Genomic DNA, 20,074 nt, shown 5'->3' on the forward strand with positions numbered 1-20,074 from the left:
TAAAAATTCTTCCTGGGGGGCATTAAGGAGGGAACCTAAGCTCCTTTACTTTCATCTTCCACAGTTCAATTTTACTGCTTGAACACAAGGCTTCCAAGATTATCCTGGGTTGTTTTACAATGAGGACGTTATGAAGTTCTTGAAATTAGGTATACTTTGCCAAAGTTTATTAGTTTATTTTTGCACATGAGTTTTTAAAGTATTTCTGAGCCCCTAAATTTGGAAACATGTAGGAAATCATAGATGAGCCTCAACCTTTATATGTATATAATATGTATCCTGGTGAGTATGAGTTACACTTTTATTTGCTATTTTGTTTTCATTGGATATCAAGGTGAGGAGCCATAATATTTGGTAATTTAAAGTAAACGAAATTAAGGTAAGAAGTTGCAATTCTCATGGGCGATGCAACTGTTAAAATTGGCCAGATACTTTCTACCCCTCAATTGAATAAATGTGTTTTGGAATGTGTCCACTCTGGTGAAGAGTGGAAAGTCAGCACGTGTACAAGAGTTGTGAGTGTGGGCTTCAGGGTCAGATAGATCTGGGGTCAAATCTCTGCTCTGTCACTTATTAGAGGTGTGTCCTTGCTAAGCTGCTTTCATTCATGTGTTCCTCAGTGTTCTCTTCATAAAGTGAGTATCATACTAGTGTGTCTTGCTAAGCCAGGTCTCAATCTTAGCACTACTAAGATTTTGGGCTGTGTAACTCTTTGATGTTTGGGGGCTGTCCTGTACACTAAACACATTAGCACATGCAGACACTTGCTAAGTGTAAAAATATATTGGACTTTATATTTTCACCTTGATTATATGCAGTGATCAAAGGGAAAGAGACAGACATACAGTAGAAAAAGACTGTGTCAAAAAGAATAGACACTAGATTATCACATTATAGAAGGCCAGCTTGAAAGGGCTTTAGATGTTATTTTTAATAATACAGATAAGGAAATCAAAGTCAAAAGGTCAAGTTCCTAGGCCAAATTTCTAAGGAAGAAAGTGATAAAACCAAGACAAAAATTCATAACTCTGAACTGGTTTTCTATACTGTATCGTATACTCTGTGGCACATTGCCATCAATGTCATTATGGTTGAAGACTAGCTCATTTGTTATGGAAAAATAAGATGAGAAAATCAAAGAATCATTGTAATAGAAATACTCTTTCCTCCTTTCTGTCAAGAATTAAATTCAGGGGAAAAAAGATGGCAAATTTTACGAAAAAGTTAGTCTATTTTTTTGAACCAGGATTGGCCAACTCACCATTTGCTTTAAGCCATTTTTTGGAATGAAGGTAACTCTCCAGCATCCTTTCATTGAAAAGCATGTATCCCATTGGTTCAGAAATGATCACATCTACAGCCTCAGGAAGTGAGATTTCTTCAATTTTCCCTGGCAGAACAATGATCTTGTCTGAAAGGTGGTTATTTTTCACTAACATCTGAAAAAGATAAAATAGGGTACCAGTATTATCATTATACGGAATCTTATAAAAAATAAATGTTATAGTTTTGGGTTTGACAGTGTGGTAGGGATAAGAAGGAAGCAACATATTTGTTTCCATAAACACTTTAAAAATATTTTTTCTTACTGCACAAATATTTCATGTTTAATAGAGATAAATCAGAAGATAGAAACATGAAATAAAAACACATAAAATTGTACCACATATGAATAACGATTAGAGATTTGATGTATACCTTTCCAGTCTCTTTATACAAACATACACTTGTATGTGTATATCAGTGTGTTTGTGTGGTCTGAGTTTGTGTGTGTGTGTGTGTGTGTGTATGTGTGTCTACACACACACACACACGCACAAACACTTTTGGGAGGATTGTTTTTATTAATAGTTTCAGCTTATTTCTCATTGTTCTGCCTGCAGTAAAGATGCCAAAAGGCTCTATACAATAATCTTGCACAAAGTAATGATCTTGATCCTTATTGAATTATCTCTTGATCTTTTGATTCTGAAAATAATACTCCTCTGTTCATTGACCTGTCTTTAGAAGTACATTTTACAGTTATGTAGTCATTTTTCTTTGTTGTCCTCTGCATTCTATTTAATAACTTTGAACTCATTTAAAAGAGGGACCTTGAAGAGAAATATATTTATTTCTAATGTAGGTCTTCTTAATGCCAAATATGACACATTAAGGAAATTGGCCAATTTTAACAGTAGTTTTATTACATTTGTGTCTTTTTACTGTCTAAAAAACATATTTCCTAATAAAAATATACATACACTAGCATAAATATATACAGCATATTCCTTTTCAAGTTGTGGTTCCCTGAGACCCTGAGACTTTTACATCTTTGCTCATTATATTTATACATAGTCAGAAACCTTTTGTTTTGTATTTTTGTTAACTTGATCCCTTTCCACATCCTAAACGCAGTATACCATGAATTTGTCATGATTTGGTTCTGAATTCCTGACCATTTCTTCACATGATTAGGGTATCTTTCACCTCAATCCTATCGTCTAAGGTGTTGCTCATCAACATGTGACCTATAAGTTTATTAAATGTCTTTTCTACTTATACTTAAAAAAAAGCAATTAAATAATCTTTGATCTAAGAAAAAACAATGAAGAAAACTATTAGAACATGTCATCCATTGTCATTATTTATGCATGCACAAAGACTTGGAATTCCATTCTGTTAGCATTCCACACGTGGAAGTCAAGTTCATGGGATTCTGTTTCCAAGGTTAAAGCTTTTAGTGCCCTGCTTTTCCCTGTACAGTCACTTCTCAGAAGAGTCCTTTCAAATGCATGGCTCTAACTATGGGTCCAATGTGGATGGATGACTGTCCAAACTACACCTGTAGGTTTACTTTCTCACCTGAGCTTTGTTATCTCCTCAATGTCAATGAGTAAAGAGCCAACCTCTGCTGCTTCTTGAAAACTAAACATTCCTCTAAGTTTCCTTAAAATCTTTATATAATCTTGTATTTCCTTGATCCTGTTTTGATCACTAATATTATAATCCTCAGTATCCTGGGGGCATACATAGTTGCTTCTCACAGACAATTAGTTCTGTTATTGTTATTTCTACCTTTCAGATATATTTCATTTCCACTTTTCCCTTTCTGCCTGTATCAACTTGTCCAGGTTCTAATAGCTTCAAATCTGGAATTTAAAAATAGCATTTACATAATGAAAATAACAATAGCAGTACCTACTTCATAGGCCTGTTTGGGGCCAAAACAAAATGAAGCATATTAAGGCCTTAGGGCTAAGTATTAAAATTATTATTGCTTTCATATTATTTTTATTAAAGATATAGTAAAAAAGAGAGAAATGCAAATGAGCAAAAGTATGAAATTAAAAATCACTTGTATTCCCATCATCCAGATGTAGGCAGGGTATATTTTCTAGAAAACATTTGAGTATATTTCTATTTATAAAAACATATACTATTTTATAGTAATACTTCACAATCTTTTTTTCATGTAATATGTTTTAGATCAGTTTTCTGAATATTTTTTACAAGATGGCACACTTTAAAAAATAACAATTATTTTTATGGCACACTAGGGTGAATAGGAAAGGCTCCTTGCATTTCAAGACATTTGAACTGGGGTCTCTGGCCATACTAGACCCTGATCAGCTCCCATGAAGGCAAAGAGCATCAAAACTCAGTGCCTGGTATACTTGCTATATCTGTTTTAGATATCTGTTTCAGATATCTTTCCATGAATTAGTTTACAACACAATTTTTATTATCTGTATAATATTTTATAAATGTACCTTGATTCACTTAACCAATACCATGTTATTAGATATTCAGGTTATATCAAGTTTTTCATTATTACAATAGTGTATTGAGAAATAATAATAATACAATTAAATCTGGAGACATACTTTTTACTACTTCCTTCAGAGTTTAAGAGTACAGAACTTTTAAGGGTTTCTGATTCACCCAGTTCCATTGCCTGTCAGAAAGGTGATTCCATTTCTAAATGTCAAGCCCTTTCTAAATTCTGCTTGCGGGGTGTGACCATCCACACAATCTCAGTGCATAAAACTGCTTCATCAACTTGGAACAGGATGTTGGAAGGGGAGCCTTTCTGGTTTTTGTTTTTTGCTAGCAGAAGCAATATGATAAAATATCCAAGGGAACGTGATACATACCCTTTATAGAGAATTTATAGAGAATAATCCTAGACACTTGAACTCTCATGAAGATCAGAGATATAATAAGGCTATAGAGAGAGGATTTCTTGAGCTGTCAAAAGGGCAATTTTGGATTTACAGGAAAAAAAAAATTGAGTCTCATTATTCTCACTGGCAATGAACACAACCATATACGTAAAAGTGAGCAAATAGGCTGGCCAACAGGTCACTTTATCTTGTGACTTCATTTATTTTTGACCAGATTTAAAGAACACTAAATCAGGAATCTGAAAATATGGATTCTAGTCATGGTTTTACCACCAAAGAGTTGTGTGACCTTGGGAAAGGAACCTAAACTCTAAATTTTAGGTTCTTTCCTTTCACAATCAGAGTTTAAAACTGTAGTTATTCTAAGGCTCCTTCTAGTTCTAACATTTTATGATTATAAGATAGTGAAATTACTCCAAAGTATACTACAGGAACCAGTAAACATAAGGGTTTCTTGATCAAATAAGTTTGGAACTTCTTTATAATATATATCCTTCTTACAAATTCGGAACCATGAGCATATTAATGGCTTTGAGGAAATTTTACAGAAATGAAACTGTTTGGCTTGGTTAAATCAAAGACGTCCAAACTTATTTGAATACTTTGCAGTATTTTTTTCCCCCACTGAAAATTTATTTATTATCCACAGATCAATCTTTAGGAAACAATGAAAATAGTTATTTGATAATCCTAGGTTTTAAAAAATTCTTTGACAAAGATATTTGAAAACAGGACATAAAACTCAACCAAGAATAGCTCTAAGACATAAGAGCAGCTAATTCCAGATATAAAACACTTTCTATTGAGTCAGTCTTGCTGCCTTCCTTCATCTTTGGTTTACAACATTCTCAGTACAAATAATTTTATGTCCCTTTATATATCATTCTTCCCAAATTCAGTAGAACTATCTTTTCCAGGAAAAAAATAAACATCAATATGTCCTTCCAAATGCTGGAAAAGGCCCCTGACAAGGAAGAAAGCTCCATTAGCCACCATCTTCATTACTGCACAGGTTTTCCCTGTATGACCTGGTCCTTCTCTAAGAGTTCAAGATAGAGAGAGATTCCAAATAAAGGCCCTTCTTCCAAGATCCATCAAAGTACAAGTAAACCCATATCATATCCTTGTTTTGATACTGTTTCCTTATTGTTACATTGGGTTTCAAAAGTCTGTGCCAACAGTCCTGCTGCTTGTATCAGTTGCTTAAAAACATACACACAAGCATGCACGCAGGCACACGGGCATGCACACACTTTAGGTGGCAGCGGCGGCAGCAGCAGCAGCAGCAGCAGCAGCAGCAGAATTCATCCTCTTACTATCACAAGATTACTTCCAAGATAGATCAATCATGGGCAGTTTCTCCTGATATCTTGTCTTGTCTCACTTGGGAGGTATTTCACTGAGTTACATGTGTTAAATGTGTTGTTTATTTATACCTGTTCAATTTAAAAGTATATAAGTAGTCTCAGAAGCTATACTACACAATACAGTACTCAATTATATTCTATCTTGAAATACTGGAAAGAGTAAGAGTTTTGGAAGTGAAATACTTGGGTGTTAGTTGTGGATCCTCCACTTGCTAGGTGTAAGACTGTGGCCAAGACACATAATTTCTTGGAAGTCCATTTGTTTACCTACAAAAAGAAAATACTAATAGTACCTATTCCGTTGTGTTATTTCAAGGATTAAATCAAATGAGAAAGTACAAAGAAATATACAAGTTAAAGAGAATACAGACTAAATAGAATTTAAAGACAAGATAAAGCAATAAAACTGAGATTAAAAGGAAGATTTCAGACCCAAGAAAGCAGATCAAAAAGAAAGTCAACATAATTACAGAATACTATATTAACAATATCTAAGAAAAAATATTACTTTTAAATTATATGTAATCATTTAAAAAAAATCATTTGGCATAATTCAATAAAGCTAAAGATGTACTTAGTCTATAACTTAAAAATATCAGTCCCTAGAAATATACATTCTAGATAAATTTTTGAACAGGCATACATGATAACCTGTACTTAAATTTTTATAATACTGGTAGTTATAAAATTTTAAAATGAAATGAAGTAACTATTAACAGGGAAATGAATAAATGGTGGTAGATTCATACTATGAATATTATTCAATGGTGGAAAAGAACTAGAGGTATATGTGTTAACATTAGTTAATTTCATAAGCAGGATTTTAAGGGAGAAAAACAGGTGGCTGAATAATATGTAGTATGATTCTTTTAATAAAAATAAGTCAAATGCATTCAAAAGTAAACTGCAGTGATTAGGACATACTAAATTATTTTTTAGAACCCTTTTACACTAATCATAAAACTCAAGGTGTTGGTAACTTTGGGGAGTGAAGGGAGGGCTAGAATCTGGAAGAGGCATATCAGATTTCCATACATAGTTATATTATTCTGGCTCTTAAACTGGGTTGTAGGTACATATGTGTGTATTTGGTTAGCATTTTTATGTCTTATATCTATTACACTCACCTTTATTTTTGTATGTACAAAAATTTTTATAATAAGAAATTTAAAATTATACTATTAATAGAAAAGTTTAAGATCATCACAATGAATGCAAATTAAAAAAGACAAATTGACTTCTGCAATCAGAAAGAAGCTAATAGAAGGGAAAGACATTAAACAAAGCAGCATAAAGGTAATTAATGTCTCAGATGTACAGAAAGGTGGAATGGAAAAATTATTCAAAGGTCTATTGAAAGCAAATTCTCCAGAAATAAAAAACTGAATCCATTAATAGGAAAAATACATAGTGGTTATAGGAAAACTGTATGCAGTAATAGTAACATGGAAATACATTCTGTTCGAGATTTTGGATTTAAAGAAAAAAAAAATGAATGAATTCCTTGGGCATCCAGGCAGAAAAATAAATCACCTTAAAAGTGAAAGAAAATCAGATGGGCATTAGAATCCTCTATAGTCACAATTCATTTTAAAAGGCACTGGAACAATGTCTACAAAATTGAGAAGGAAAAAATTGTGACAAAAAGAAGATTAAATCTAGAGAAAAATGTGTTATTCATATTTTCAACATGAAAGAATTTGGGGTAGATATCACCCATAAGCCCATCTTTAAACTATTCTTTGCCAAATAGAAAAAAGAATCCACATAATTAAGAGATGTATTAAATTTAAAAATTGGTAATAAAACTATAATAAAAAGATTAACGGTTAGAAATGAATCCATTTAATTATAGAATAAATACTAAAAAATTGCATGAATTTTGTTTATATTTCAATGAGAATTACATTACGCCTTGGCAATATAAAAACTATATATAATTAACAAAAGGGAAAAGAGAAAGGAGGAGATGTGAGAATGTTGATGATTTCATTTCTTTCATAGGAAGGAATGAATTTTTATCATGAGGTTAAAAAAAAGAACAATTCCAATTCTTACTTCTTTCTATAACTTTAAAGACATTTTTTACAAAGTAATTTATGTATGTGGAAGTTCTCATTTAAAGTTAAGCAATTTCTTTATCTCAGTTTCTTCTCCTTCTATTAAATTCAATAAAATTTGATTTAATACTTTTTTTTAAAATACTACAGATCATGTAATCTCATTTTCCTTAAAGTATTTCTCTCTAGCCATTCTTCTCTTTGTATATTTGCATTAAAAATGTCCGGAATGCTGTTCATCCAATATTAATGATGATTTTTATCATAGTAGTTTTCTTCTTTGTTAAATTTTTGGATTGCTTAATTCTTTATTACAAGGTACTATTTTTATAAAAAGAGCACAGTAATTTTTTTAAAGAAAAATATTAATAAAAGGAGGGATCTAAGGAAATATATCTGCCTCTTTTTTTTTCTGAGAGTCCACGTAAATACAGGAAGCGATATAAATCAGAAAGAAACCTTAACATGCATGCACATTAAAAAGAAGTAGCAAGGGAGGAAAACCTTTGAGGAAATTTTAGAAGACAGAAAGTAGATTAGACTGGATTGACAGAGGAAAAAAGAACAAATTATCTGAAACCCTAAATATCAGAGCAAAGGAAGGTTTCCTGTAAAGAAGTTTTGGAGAAAAATCCAAATTTTGAGTCAGTAACTGCTAAGGGCAGAAGCAGCATATGGGACGGTTTTATGGGTTAGTACCCCACCCCCATAACCACCATCCACTCCAACTCCAGACTTAAGTATATGGATGCTATGAGGCTGACATCATTGGATATTGTCCCCAGCTAAAGTTCTTAGCACTGCTTTTGTGATATGTCTTAGCAAGGATTCTTCTGTGGGTACTGACGCCAGAAAGAGAAGCAGAGAAGAGCGTAGGGTAAGTGGGTTCCAATTTCAGACTCTGAGGGAAGAGAACTATGAGGCAGCGCCATCTAAAGTTTCATTCCTAGGATAAAACTTATTTTGGCAGTAGTGCAGGTTCCTACGCTACCAGGGAGATATACACCCATATACTTTTACAGGAAAGCTTATCTGTCAACACATCCTCCACACTTAGGCAAAGGCTTTGATCTGCCCTGCCTCTTGCAAGAGAGACCTGTTGGGAGCACAGACCCACTAGTTATTCTAAGCAATCTAGTTCTTTATTCATTAGCTAAGAAAGAGTAAACAAGGATCTCCAGACATTAGAGGAAAATAAATAGCTTAAAAGAAAAAGTTGGAGATTAACAAGTAGAACAAGTAACTCCAATGGAAATAGAGGATAATTATTTTTTTAAATTACTAAAGGTAGAGAGTAAGAGTGATTTTATAGCCATACAACAAGAACAGGCTCCCATAAAATAAAAAATATGATTACTGAAAAAAAATTCAGTTGATGTGGTGCCAAAGCTTAAGACCAAGATAGTGATCTATAAGATAAATTTGAGGGAATCTGAGAACACAGTGCAAACTCAAAGAGATAGAAACCATAAAAAGAATAGTTAAGTTGATATAGACATTATAGTTAAATAAATAATAGAAAAATATTCCCAGAACTCAAGAAATAGATTAGTTTTAGATTGAAAGAACCTACTGAGTATGAAGCAAAGTGGACTGTTTAAAAAATTAGTCCACATCCAAATACATCATGGCAAAATATGACAAACCTAAGAATAAAGAGAAAAATCTCCAAAACTTTAAAAGTTCTAAAAAATCACATTCATTTCAAATGAACAAAAATTATACTGATACAGAATTTTCAAGAGCAACATAAGATATTAGCAAGTTTGAAGGGAAAATGACTTTTGAGCCTAGAATTTTAGCCCCAAATCCAAAAAATTTAAGGTAATAGAAAACATTTTCAGACATAGAAAGCCTCAAAGGCTTTTAAATTGTGCCACAAATAAAAAGATATATATATATATATATATAATCAGTCAAGAGGAAAAAATATAAGAAAAAGGATACCACAGATAGAAGAAACAGTGGCAACCTGGCTATAAATAAGAAGTGAAGAAATATGCAAAGAAATTAAAGGTTTATTCATTTTTGATATATAGAACATTTCTCTTGGAGTAGCAAGAGTTCAAAGTCATAACATTTCCTTTTCTGTGGGTCAAATGATACCACTTGATTTTAGAGGGAAAGCTATTTATATGCTTTGCTCATTATACTTAATATGGTTTTCTGGGGATTTAAATTATCAGATGTGACAAACCATTAAAGACTTAGCCAAGTATTTTAAACCTTGACAATCTAGAAATAATATAACCAAACAAAATTAGGAATTGTACCCCAAGAAGAAAGTTTCTCCTCTATAATACTGAGAGTCAAGAGTATAGCCAAAGCAGATACTTCGGAAAACAGAAATATAGGTATTATGATATAAAGTTATAATAGCAATCAGCTAAAGAACCTTAAAAAAAGAAATTTAGAGTAGTTCACAGTGGGAAATGTGATCAGGTATGAGTGGATGGGTAGGAGATGATTACTTTTTGTTTTAGACCTACCTATATTGCTTGATTCCCCTTCCTCATGCACAGTTACTACTTTAATTTAAAAGAAAAAAAAAATGTCAGTGAGTAGTCAGTGCCCCAAACAGCAGGATACCTAATCAATCTTTCTTTTATTCTCTTTCAGCTGTATTCTTTAATGGGCAATTCTGAATATTTGCTTAAACATTTAAAAAAGCAATATTAATCTTACTGTTAAAAAGGTTAACAATAAGGTGGTTTTAGTTTACTTAAATGAGATATTTAAACTAAAGATCTTTGCTAAATACCTGTTCTGATCCTGTCATTTTATAAAGAAATTGAGTCCTAGGGAGGTTAATGTCCAAACTAAGGACATGCCACAAAACGGTGGCAGATTTAGACGAAAGTGATTATATATATATATCAATGTGATTCAACAAGTTTAGTTCATAACTATGGTTGGTGACAGTAGCATTATGGCTTGGCTACTTTCTGAGAAGGGTTTGAAGAGGAAATACGTATGGTTATTGTCTTTTTCTCCTTTCCTTCCCTCAGCGCGCACCTGCTTCCTGCCTGTAATCAAGGTAATTATGGCACTGAGCATTGCATATGACCCCTCTTGGGCCACTGGTGCTTAATTATCAGTGTGTAGAAAACAGGGCCTTCTGAAACCTGCTGGCGAAAGAGTAAATGGGCCCCTGGAGAAACCAGCCAGAGGTGTGAGCGCAGAAACCTTTGCAAACAAGAACTAGTTAGCAGGGCAATAAGGACAACACGTACAGAGAAAAAGACAGAGAATGACAGATAAGAGAGACAGACACAGAATGAAAGGCGAGGGAAAGAAAGGGATTTTTGTCTCCTTCTGTTTCTCTTTGGGGTGAATTAAGGGCAGAGTTGAAGGAGTCCAGAAGCTTCTCTGTATTGAGTAATTATACATTCCTTTATCACTTGCAGAATCTCAAAGGTGACAGAAGGAAGTCACATGAAGCTTTTATGAGAGACGCTTTTATGCCATGAGCCAAAAAGAAAAGGACACTAGCAACTTTAATACACATAGCTGTTTCCTTCTAAAGATGTTCCAGAATGCTCAAAAACTGGAGAAGAGTATCAAGGAGACAGACAAGCTGTCTAGGCTTGGAAAGTTATAAAGTAAGCACTAAGAAATGTGTAATTTCTATAGAAGCAATTCACAGCTTTGTCAGGGGTGGGGTGGGGCAGAGGGGTTGCACTTTTGTACATTCTATTACTAGTTTATTTGCCCTCTATTGGAAAGTAAGTTTTCTCTTTTAGACTGTAAGTATCTGACAGCAGGTGCCAGGTCTACTTTCTCATCTAGCAGAGTACCTGGCACAGCAAAGGTATCCAATAAATATTTGTTAATTACCTCACCAAAGGTGATACGACGGCCTTTGGAGTTCAGTTCCCATCTTAGTTTGGAAAATTATTACCAGTGCACAGGGACAGTTCAAAGAGAAAAGATCATTCTTTGCTCTTCCAATCTCTATGCTGGTCCTCTGGTAGCAGGTAAATAAAGAGTAAGTGATGGAAAGGAATTTGGGTGACATTCTTTATGCCCTTCTAAATGCTGACACATCTGGCAATGAGAAGGTAATTTAGGTATGTCAGGAAAACATTTTAAATTACAAGACTTTAAAATGGACAAGAAAGTTACCGAGTATCCGTCTAGCATATCCTTCCAGGTTATCTTTCCCTTTCAGTGTCTTAGAGTTATTTTACGACTCTGTTAGAAAAACTGATGATGTCCCAAGTAATTCTTGTCTTTTAAAATGCAAGGAAATCATATTAGGTAGCATGCGATTGTTTATTGCCCTGTGGATAGACTAGTTTTGCATCTACTTGTAAATGCTTTCAGCATTCCTCATTGCCTATCTTGTGTGGTTCTTTGAATTCTCCTTCAAAAGGGTTTAACATCTTACTAGTTTGTCCATTAATAAGTTAAATAAAATATTTGGTACATGTTCATCTAATATTTGTATGACAGTCATGACTTTACCTTTTAAAAAATTATGTTTTAGTATTTTAATATGCCATTTTCACTTTAGTTTTGGGACTTAATTTATTCTGTCACTTCTTTATGACTTTTTCCCTCCTCCTTTTTACTTCTCTTGTAGGTGTGATGTGGTATAGCAAGTTAAGAATACTTGCTTCTGAGATAACAGATCTAAGCTCGAATCTTTGCTTTCTAGTAATCTTGGTCAAATTAAATAATTTTAACCTCAGTTTCCATATATATAGAATTGGAATAATATTAGCACCTACTTTCTGGGTTGCTCTTAGACATAATGAGATAATGCATGCAATGCGATTATATATGGGTTGGTAAATGGCAAGTGCATAACAGATACTAGCTATTATTCCTTCCCCCTCCCCCCCCCAACGGTAGGAGAGCCGGGCTGTTAGTGATCAGTTTTAAGAAGTGGGACTGTGGATGTAGAGAGTTGGTCAGGTCACCAGGCAGCAATTCTCCTTGACCATAGGTTTCTCTTTCCACTGTTTACCCCAGAAAGCCCTAAAAGTTTATACTTTGTATGGCATCTGCTAGTTGCCTATCCAAATCCATTCTTGCCTTTTACCTTACTAATAAAATGCCTGTATTACTGGAGGCAACAAAGTACAAACTAAAATACTATACTTCCCAGCCTTTCTTGCAGCTAGCTAAGTGTGGCTAAGTTCTGGCATATGGATGTAAGCATGAATTCTTGGGAGGGAACCTCCCAGAAGATCCCTTAAAAGAGGGAGAAAAAGCTAAGGTAAGATATTTTTGAGTTCTCCCTATCTCCATCCTATTATCTAGAACATGGATTTGTTGTCTGAAGCTCTTGCAACCATCTTGGATATTGAGGTGACTTTTAGGAGACAGGCCATATACCAGGATAATGGAGCAGGGAGATACAAGAAGCTTGGGGCTCCATGTATTTTGTGGAGCTGCCGCATTGCTTAAGGTTCTAACAGATTTCTTTTACATAAGATTACAAAAGCTCTTGTATGTTTAACTCAGTATTAATTCGGGTTTTCTGTTACATGGTGATGGACTAACAGCTAAATGTTGGGTGTCTTGTTCAGCCCAAGGTGTCTGTTAACAATAGTAGTCATAACAGAACCATATAGTTTGAGAACTCAGATCAATTTCTATCCTTTTGCTATTTATAGTTGAGTTAATGTGAGATCCAAAGGAGCATGCAATAATAAAGGACTTGTGTGGAAGGGTGAAGAGTCTCCTTTTCTATCTACACCTTCCTTTACACAAATGAAAAAATTTCCCTGTGGGAGATTTTTTCCATCCATGAGTAATCTTCATAGTATAGAGGGCTGTGAGTGTCCAGTGTAATTATGGGCTCTAGAGGAATGCTAAATATTAATATATGAATAACAAATTTGATTTCTATTTGCCTCTTCTGGGCATATTTATCAATAGTATATACTTATATGATTATATAACTATAGTTATAGTTAGGTTATATGATTGTATATCTATATTATTATATTTTGGTGGCTTTACTTTTATTTATATATCTTTAATTAATTATTTTAATTGAAAAAATTATTTAAATATTTTCTTTTTTTTCTCCATCTACATCCCCCTTGCCTTTGCTTTTAGTAAAATCAATAATATTAGACCTTCACCTCTCAAAAAGTATGTACCATTTATTATCTCATATCTATTCCACAGCACTGTGAGAGAGGCATTATTATTTCTACTTTATGGATATAAAAACTGAGATTCAAAAATGAATAAATAATTCTATCAATTTATTCTGTTTCTTTATAGCAACTGGTTAGTAAAAATATTCTTGTGTACACTGAGTTTCTTTAATAGCAAAAGTGATTTTAAATTTTACACCAAAGGACCATTCAAAGTTAGAGCTTTCCATACATACAAATGACTGACAAATTATATACTTGATTTTGCTGATTTTGAAGTGAGAAAAATAATGCAAGTAAACTGGTCAGAGGCCAAAACAAAGTGAAGATCTTTGTTGAAAAAAAATTCATATGTCTATAAAATAATTCTGACAAAGCAACATTTTAACCATTTAAACATGAAGGTAATTAGGATTATTTGGATTTTATTTTCTACCAAATGTTATGTGAGTATAAACACCCCAAATGTTTTATCTTCTCAAAGCATTTTCCTTCAAATGTGAAATTCAGCTAATTAGCCCACCCTTGGCTTTGAGAGCAACCAGGGACTTGGGAATATCCAGAGGCCTAATCCACAACCAGGTCTGCAGAGCTTGGAAGAGACGGCAGATGAGTAAATGGAATCGCTCCTATGCAGTGAGGGCTGATAAAATGCATATGTCGCATAAATGCAGCCAAGGCATTCTGAATTTTCTTTTCTCCAGGTCTTTCTTAAGAAGAAGAGTACCTAGTCTAAGAAAGCTGCTCAACAACAACAACAACAACAAAACTCACATTTCTGAAAGGACAAGTAAGCAGTGTTATGAATGGATGGAAATATTTATGACCACCAAAACAGACCTAAAGGAAAGTGTGAGCTCATGCAGACCTCCATTATGAAGTAAATGCAATTAGAGACTTAAAGAAAAAACACACTGAGGTTTTCAAAAAAACAAAACAAAACAAAACAAAAAACAAAAAAACCCCAAAAAACTAAGTCTGACTAAAAACACATTTACTTTATTCTTAAAAATCAGAGACTCTTAGAATCTGGGTCTTGATGTGTCCTCTTCCTTCTTCTCCACCCCACCTCTCTTCTTACAGAGATTGTTTGGGAAAATGGGAGTTTTCAGAACTTCTTCTACATCCACATTCTCCCATGTTTCAGAGAAATATCCAGTCACAATTTTGGGCAGAGTGACCCAGATCACTCTACCCTTACAAGCATCTTTCTTCCAAGATAACCCAAACCACACATTGCCTAAGGTAAGCTTGCCAAAGAAAATTTCATCCTCAGCCAGTTGGTGCCTTAACTGAGTTGTTACTCCTGCAGAGTTTCCAGCAAACTCTTCTAGCTAGTCACCTGCTGACTTTCTCTGGCAGCTCCTTCATCTGTTCCTGTCAGTTATAAATGACCTCCATCCTCCTGCTAAGAAGCACTGAGTTAAAGGTGAGGTCCAGGGATGCTTTTCACTCTTTATATTTCCTTCTCTCGTTATTTCTGTTTTTAATCTAAGACTTCGCAAAGACACTGACATATTAAGAGATACACATATTTGGTCTCTGCCCCTGCTTCCTGACACAAAACCCCTAAAACCCTTGTAATCTTCTGAGTGATAGAAGTGATAGGAGCATCTTGTATACGGCTCCTAAATCTTTTGGGATTTTCTAGGTGATAGATGCATCTTTTGTTCTAATGAGATGACTCCTGATGGCTTCTTGGGTAGCTTCAGGTTAGAGGCTAGTTGCCAGAAAGTGTGAGCCATGATTAGAAGCTTGGAACTTTTAGCCCTACCTGTATCCTCCGGGGAGGGAAAAGGGGTTGGAGGTTGAGTTACTAATCAATCATAAAAATCCATAAATCCATGAAAATCCCTAAATGTGGTTCAGAGAGCTTCTAGGTTAATAAATGCATCCACATGCCAGGGGGTAGCACACTCCAACTCCAAGGGCACAGAGCTCCTGTACATGGGACCCATCTGGACTTCTCCCTATCTATCTCTTCATTTGGCTGTTCATCTGTATCCTTTAGAATATCCTTTATGATAAATCGATAAGTGTAAGTAGTTGTTTCCCTGAGTTTTGTGAGCTATTCTAGCAAATTATTCAAACTGAGTGGGTTTGTGGGAGGAACCCATGATTTAGGAGCCAAGATGGATAGAAGTATGGGTACCCTGGGAACTCATCACTTGTGACTAGTATCTGAAGTGAGGGCAGTTTTGTGGCACTGAGCTTTTAAAGCTGTAGATTCTGGCACTAACTCCAGTTAATTAGTGTCAGAATTGAATTCAATTTATGATGCCCAATTGGGGTTCAAAGAGTTGGAAAATTGGTTAGTATGAGCAAAAAAAAAAAGCCCATACTCTCTGTGTCAGAAATGTTGTGAGAACAGTTTTCCTTTAACACACACACATGATGATGAATAGTCTTCAGTCTTCCATGTGGGGACACTTCTTTGCTGAGCCATTCAGATAATTTATCAGTATTAAGAAACAGAACTGACTTCCTGTGTTCCTTATTCCTTGTGATTAGCTTACACAGGCTTCGCTTCTGATTCAAATCTTGAGTTCAGTTTGAGACCATGTAATTTAGAATATTGAAATATTGGCACTGAGCTCCAGAAGGGTAATTAAAGGGCAGGTTGTCAGAAACTGGAGTGATTGTAACCATTTAGCCTGCAGTCAGGATGCTCAGGTCTATTGGTTTATAAAATGATGGAGAAAGTGAAAGCACAGAAGGAACCTCAAAGATCGTAGTCATAGTTCAACAAATGCATGGTTCAAAAAAGGAAACTAAGATGCAGAAAAGTGATGTGATTTGTCAATTTCAAGAAAACCAATAAGTAACCCAGTGAAGGCGAGAAGCTGAATTCAGTGTGTCCCACACAAGTGCTTTCTCATTCCAGCACTTGTACTTCCACATGGAGATGACCTCCACTGCTCGAACAAGAGAAAGATCTGAGTCACTGCATCAGTCAGAATCCAGACTGTGCTTCATACATTTGTTGAACAACAATTGCACGTTGTTACGTTGTTCTGTCTTTATGCAGAATAATTCAACCACCTTTTCCATCATTAGCTGCTATTCAGACCAGCTGAGAAACTCTCATGCTGATTTGTTAGTCTCTATGGGGCTGTGTTCCACATAATTTTCAAGCAAAGGAGAGAAAAGATTTCCATCAGCTAGGAAATGGTGTGAAGCGCAGAGGTTAAAACAACATCTTCCCTGAATAATACATTTAAAAAGTCACCCAAAGCATGTTATTCAATCTGGCACCCAGATTTAAAGATTGCCAGATGGCCCACCCAGGCCTCTGAGGAAGAAATATCACATTGCTCTTCCCTTCTTTTTCCTGCCTTGCACTGATAATATCACAACTGAGTAGAGAACCACAGAACTGCAGCAGTCAGTTATGCCAATAGTCAGGTACTGACACTCAGGCTGAATGCTCTTTCTATACCTGGAGACAAAACAGCATTTGTATATATAATACCAAATTCCCTAAGCATTTCTAAGAAAGCAGGAAATCTCAGGAAGAGACCAGGAAAGAGGAGGGGTTTCAAATTCCTCTCAGGGAAAGCCTTTGGGACCCAACTATGTGAATGGCACGATGAAGTATAATCTGCCAAAAGAATTATCTCACAAATCCAGGTGGAACTTCAATTCCAGCACAGATCATCTTGCCTTTTGTTTGGGTTAATCTATTCAGTCCAAAGATTATATATCAGACACAAAGTGCTCCATTCTATGTTACAATATGTGATGTGATACCCTGAGAAATACGACTAAGTACAGTCCCTACTACATGTTAGTAAAAAAGACAGACACACACGGCCAAAAATAATGGCTAATGTTGATAAAGAGCTAACTTGTGTTATGTACTATTTTAAGTGATTTACATATATTAAACAATATAATCTCACAATATCCCTTTATATAAGGTCAGCTACATTTTTATTCTATTTTACTAATGTAGGTGCTGAAACTAGGTAATTTGCCAAGGGTCACTGTTATGAGTTGAATGCATTCCCCCAAAATCAATATGGTTGAAGTTCCAATCCCCAGTACCTCAGAATGTGACTTATTTGGAACTAATTGTTGCAGATGTAATTAGGCTGAAGTCATACTAGAGTAGGATGGGCTCCTAATTCAATGTGATTGGTCTCCTTGAAAAAAGGGAAAATTTGGACACATATGCATACAGAGAGAACGAACACCACGTGATGTGGGCAGAGACTGGAGTGATGGAGCAGAAGCCGAAGAACACCGAAGATTCCGGCAAATCACCAGAAGCTAGGAGAGAAGCGTGGAACAGATCCTCCCACACAACCCTAGAAGGAACCAACCCTGCCGACACCTTGATCACAGCCTTCTAGATTCCAGCACTGAGACAACGAATGTGCTTAAGTCCCCCAGTTCATACATAGTACTGTGTTACGGTAGCCCCAGCAAAATACAGTTACTCAAGCCAATGAACTGTGAACTCAGACCCAAGCAGCCTGGTGCCAGAGTCTGCATTCTTAACCATTTCACTAAACTGCTTATACTTCTGAAAGCACTGAACACTCCGCACACCTCTCTACATGTAAGGCAGAATGAGAGGCATATTAGTGCAAGATATGTTTTATTCCAGAGGAACTTAATTATGTAGTTGAATCTCTGAACAGCTAAGTTAAAATGTACTGAGTTAGGGAAGTTTTTCATCAGAAGTGACATGTTAGTAAAATCTGGAAAGTCACGTAGGAGCTACCAAGTTAATACTGTGGTGGAAGGGGATTTTGAGTAGAGAAAGCGATGTGTAGAATGTTGCAGAATCATAAATTAGAGATGCCAGGGCAAGGAAGAGAAAGCCCAGATTTTGAATAAACTGCGCAAGGCTGGGTTAACACTCATTCTATCTCAGGTTTTTATGCCACAAACTTCTAGAGAACAGTCACAGAGCCTGCTAACTCTCAAGCTGCTTGATTCCTTAGATCTAAACTTCGGCTTCTGATGACCACCTCAACCATGCCCAGCTTTTCACATCCTGCGTTGAGGGCTTTTTGTCTCTGCCACTGGCTTTCTTCTTCTTCTTCTTCTTCTTTTTTTTTTTTTTGGCGGGGGGATAGAGCACTTAGTTCTCTCTGGCTACACATATCTGGCAACTTGGGATCCGGGTCAGCCAAACAGGCCTCCTAGATTACACAGTTGAGGAAGGGGAAAAGGCCAAGCCATCTATCAGGATAAGAGGAAGGAGGTGAGTTGTTACAGGCTAATTGCGTCTCCTCCCAGTTCATATGTTGGAGTTCTAACCCCTTAGTATCTCAGAATATGGAGATAATATCTTTAGAGAGGTAATTAAGTTAAAATGAGGTATGCAGACACATACAAAGACCCTGTGAAGACAGAGGGAGAAGATAGCCATCTACAAGCCAAGGAGAGAGGCTGCAGAAGAATCCGACCAAGCTGACAACTTGACCTTAAACATCTAGGCTCTGGAGTTGTGAGAAAATAAATTTCTGTTGTTTAAACTACCCAGTTGGCGGTACTTTGTTATAGCAGCCCTAGCAAACTCATACACGGGTAATAAAGGAAAAAGGAAAGACAGACATTTGTCAGCGAATCCTCACTATCTCTGACACAGGTCTAGCTCCTGGAATGGAGTCAAGATCAAAAGACTGGGCTTTCTTGATGCCAGTTATGGGACAAATCCCTCAGCTAATTAGGACTCTAGAAAGAGGGAGCTTCATGAAGACATGAATCCCATATCACTGTCCCTACCCTTGCTAGAAAGACCGGATCAGACTTCTCATCGGGACTGTTGTCAGTAAAAGGTTAAGTGTGATTCCAGACACCTCAACCTCCCCTTCCCTCCCCAACAAGAGGTACCATTTCCTCAGAAGCTGTCATTTACCACAGTTAGAGTTCGAGGTCTAAAAGGCAACATCTATTGAGAAGGTAAAATTCAGTAACACAAAAGTAACCCAGCTGCTCAATCAACAATGGAAAGTGACAATTATTTCTTCTTTCCTATTTTGATTAGAAAGGTAGGAGGCATTGGGTGCTGAAAGCAGGAGTAGGGGTGACAACAGAGATGGATGCAGAGTGTGTGTGTGTGTATGTGTGTGTGTACGTGCATATGCATGTGTGTACCAGGAGATGGCTATAGGAATGGTGCCTAGAGACATAACAGTCAGACTTTTAAAAATTCTGCCTAGTATTGGCCTTATTTACCTTTAACAGGGTCATTTTGGAAGTATTTTGGCTGCACTCACACATGCACGCCTCTAGGCTTCCAAGAATGTATGTATGACGATTTCTTTTGCGACTTCATTAGAAAGGCACTTCCTTCCCAAGGGATGCATTCATCAAGGTGTCATGGCAGTGTGCTTCCTGCCTTTGGCCTT

At 35.7% G+C, this 20,074-nt stretch overlaps 1 protein-coding gene across 1 annotated transcript in view; it reads right to left on the minus strand.

Annotated features, from left to right (window-relative positions):
* Window positions 1-20,074, minus strand: part of LOC107507277 (histone-arginine methyltransferase CARM1) — a 223,924-nt gene that overhangs the window by 57,356 nt on the left and 146,494 nt on the right. Inside the window, exon 6 of the mRNA XM_036239518.1 lies at window positions 1,262-1,439. Within this exon, the coding sequence (XP_036095411.1) occupies window positions 1,262-1,439 (178 nt within the window). The remainder of the gene's footprint in view (window positions 1-1,261; window positions 1,440-20,074) is intronic.

This window comes from Rousettus aegyptiacus, unplaced genomic scaffold (genome assembly GCF_014176215.1).
Source record: "Rousettus aegyptiacus isolate mRouAeg1 unplaced genomic scaffold, mRouAeg1.p scaffold_m13_p_3, whole genome shotgun sequence".
NCBI classification, from domain to species: domain Eukaryota; kingdom Metazoa; phylum Chordata; class Mammalia; order Chiroptera; family Pteropodidae; genus Rousettus; species Rousettus aegyptiacus.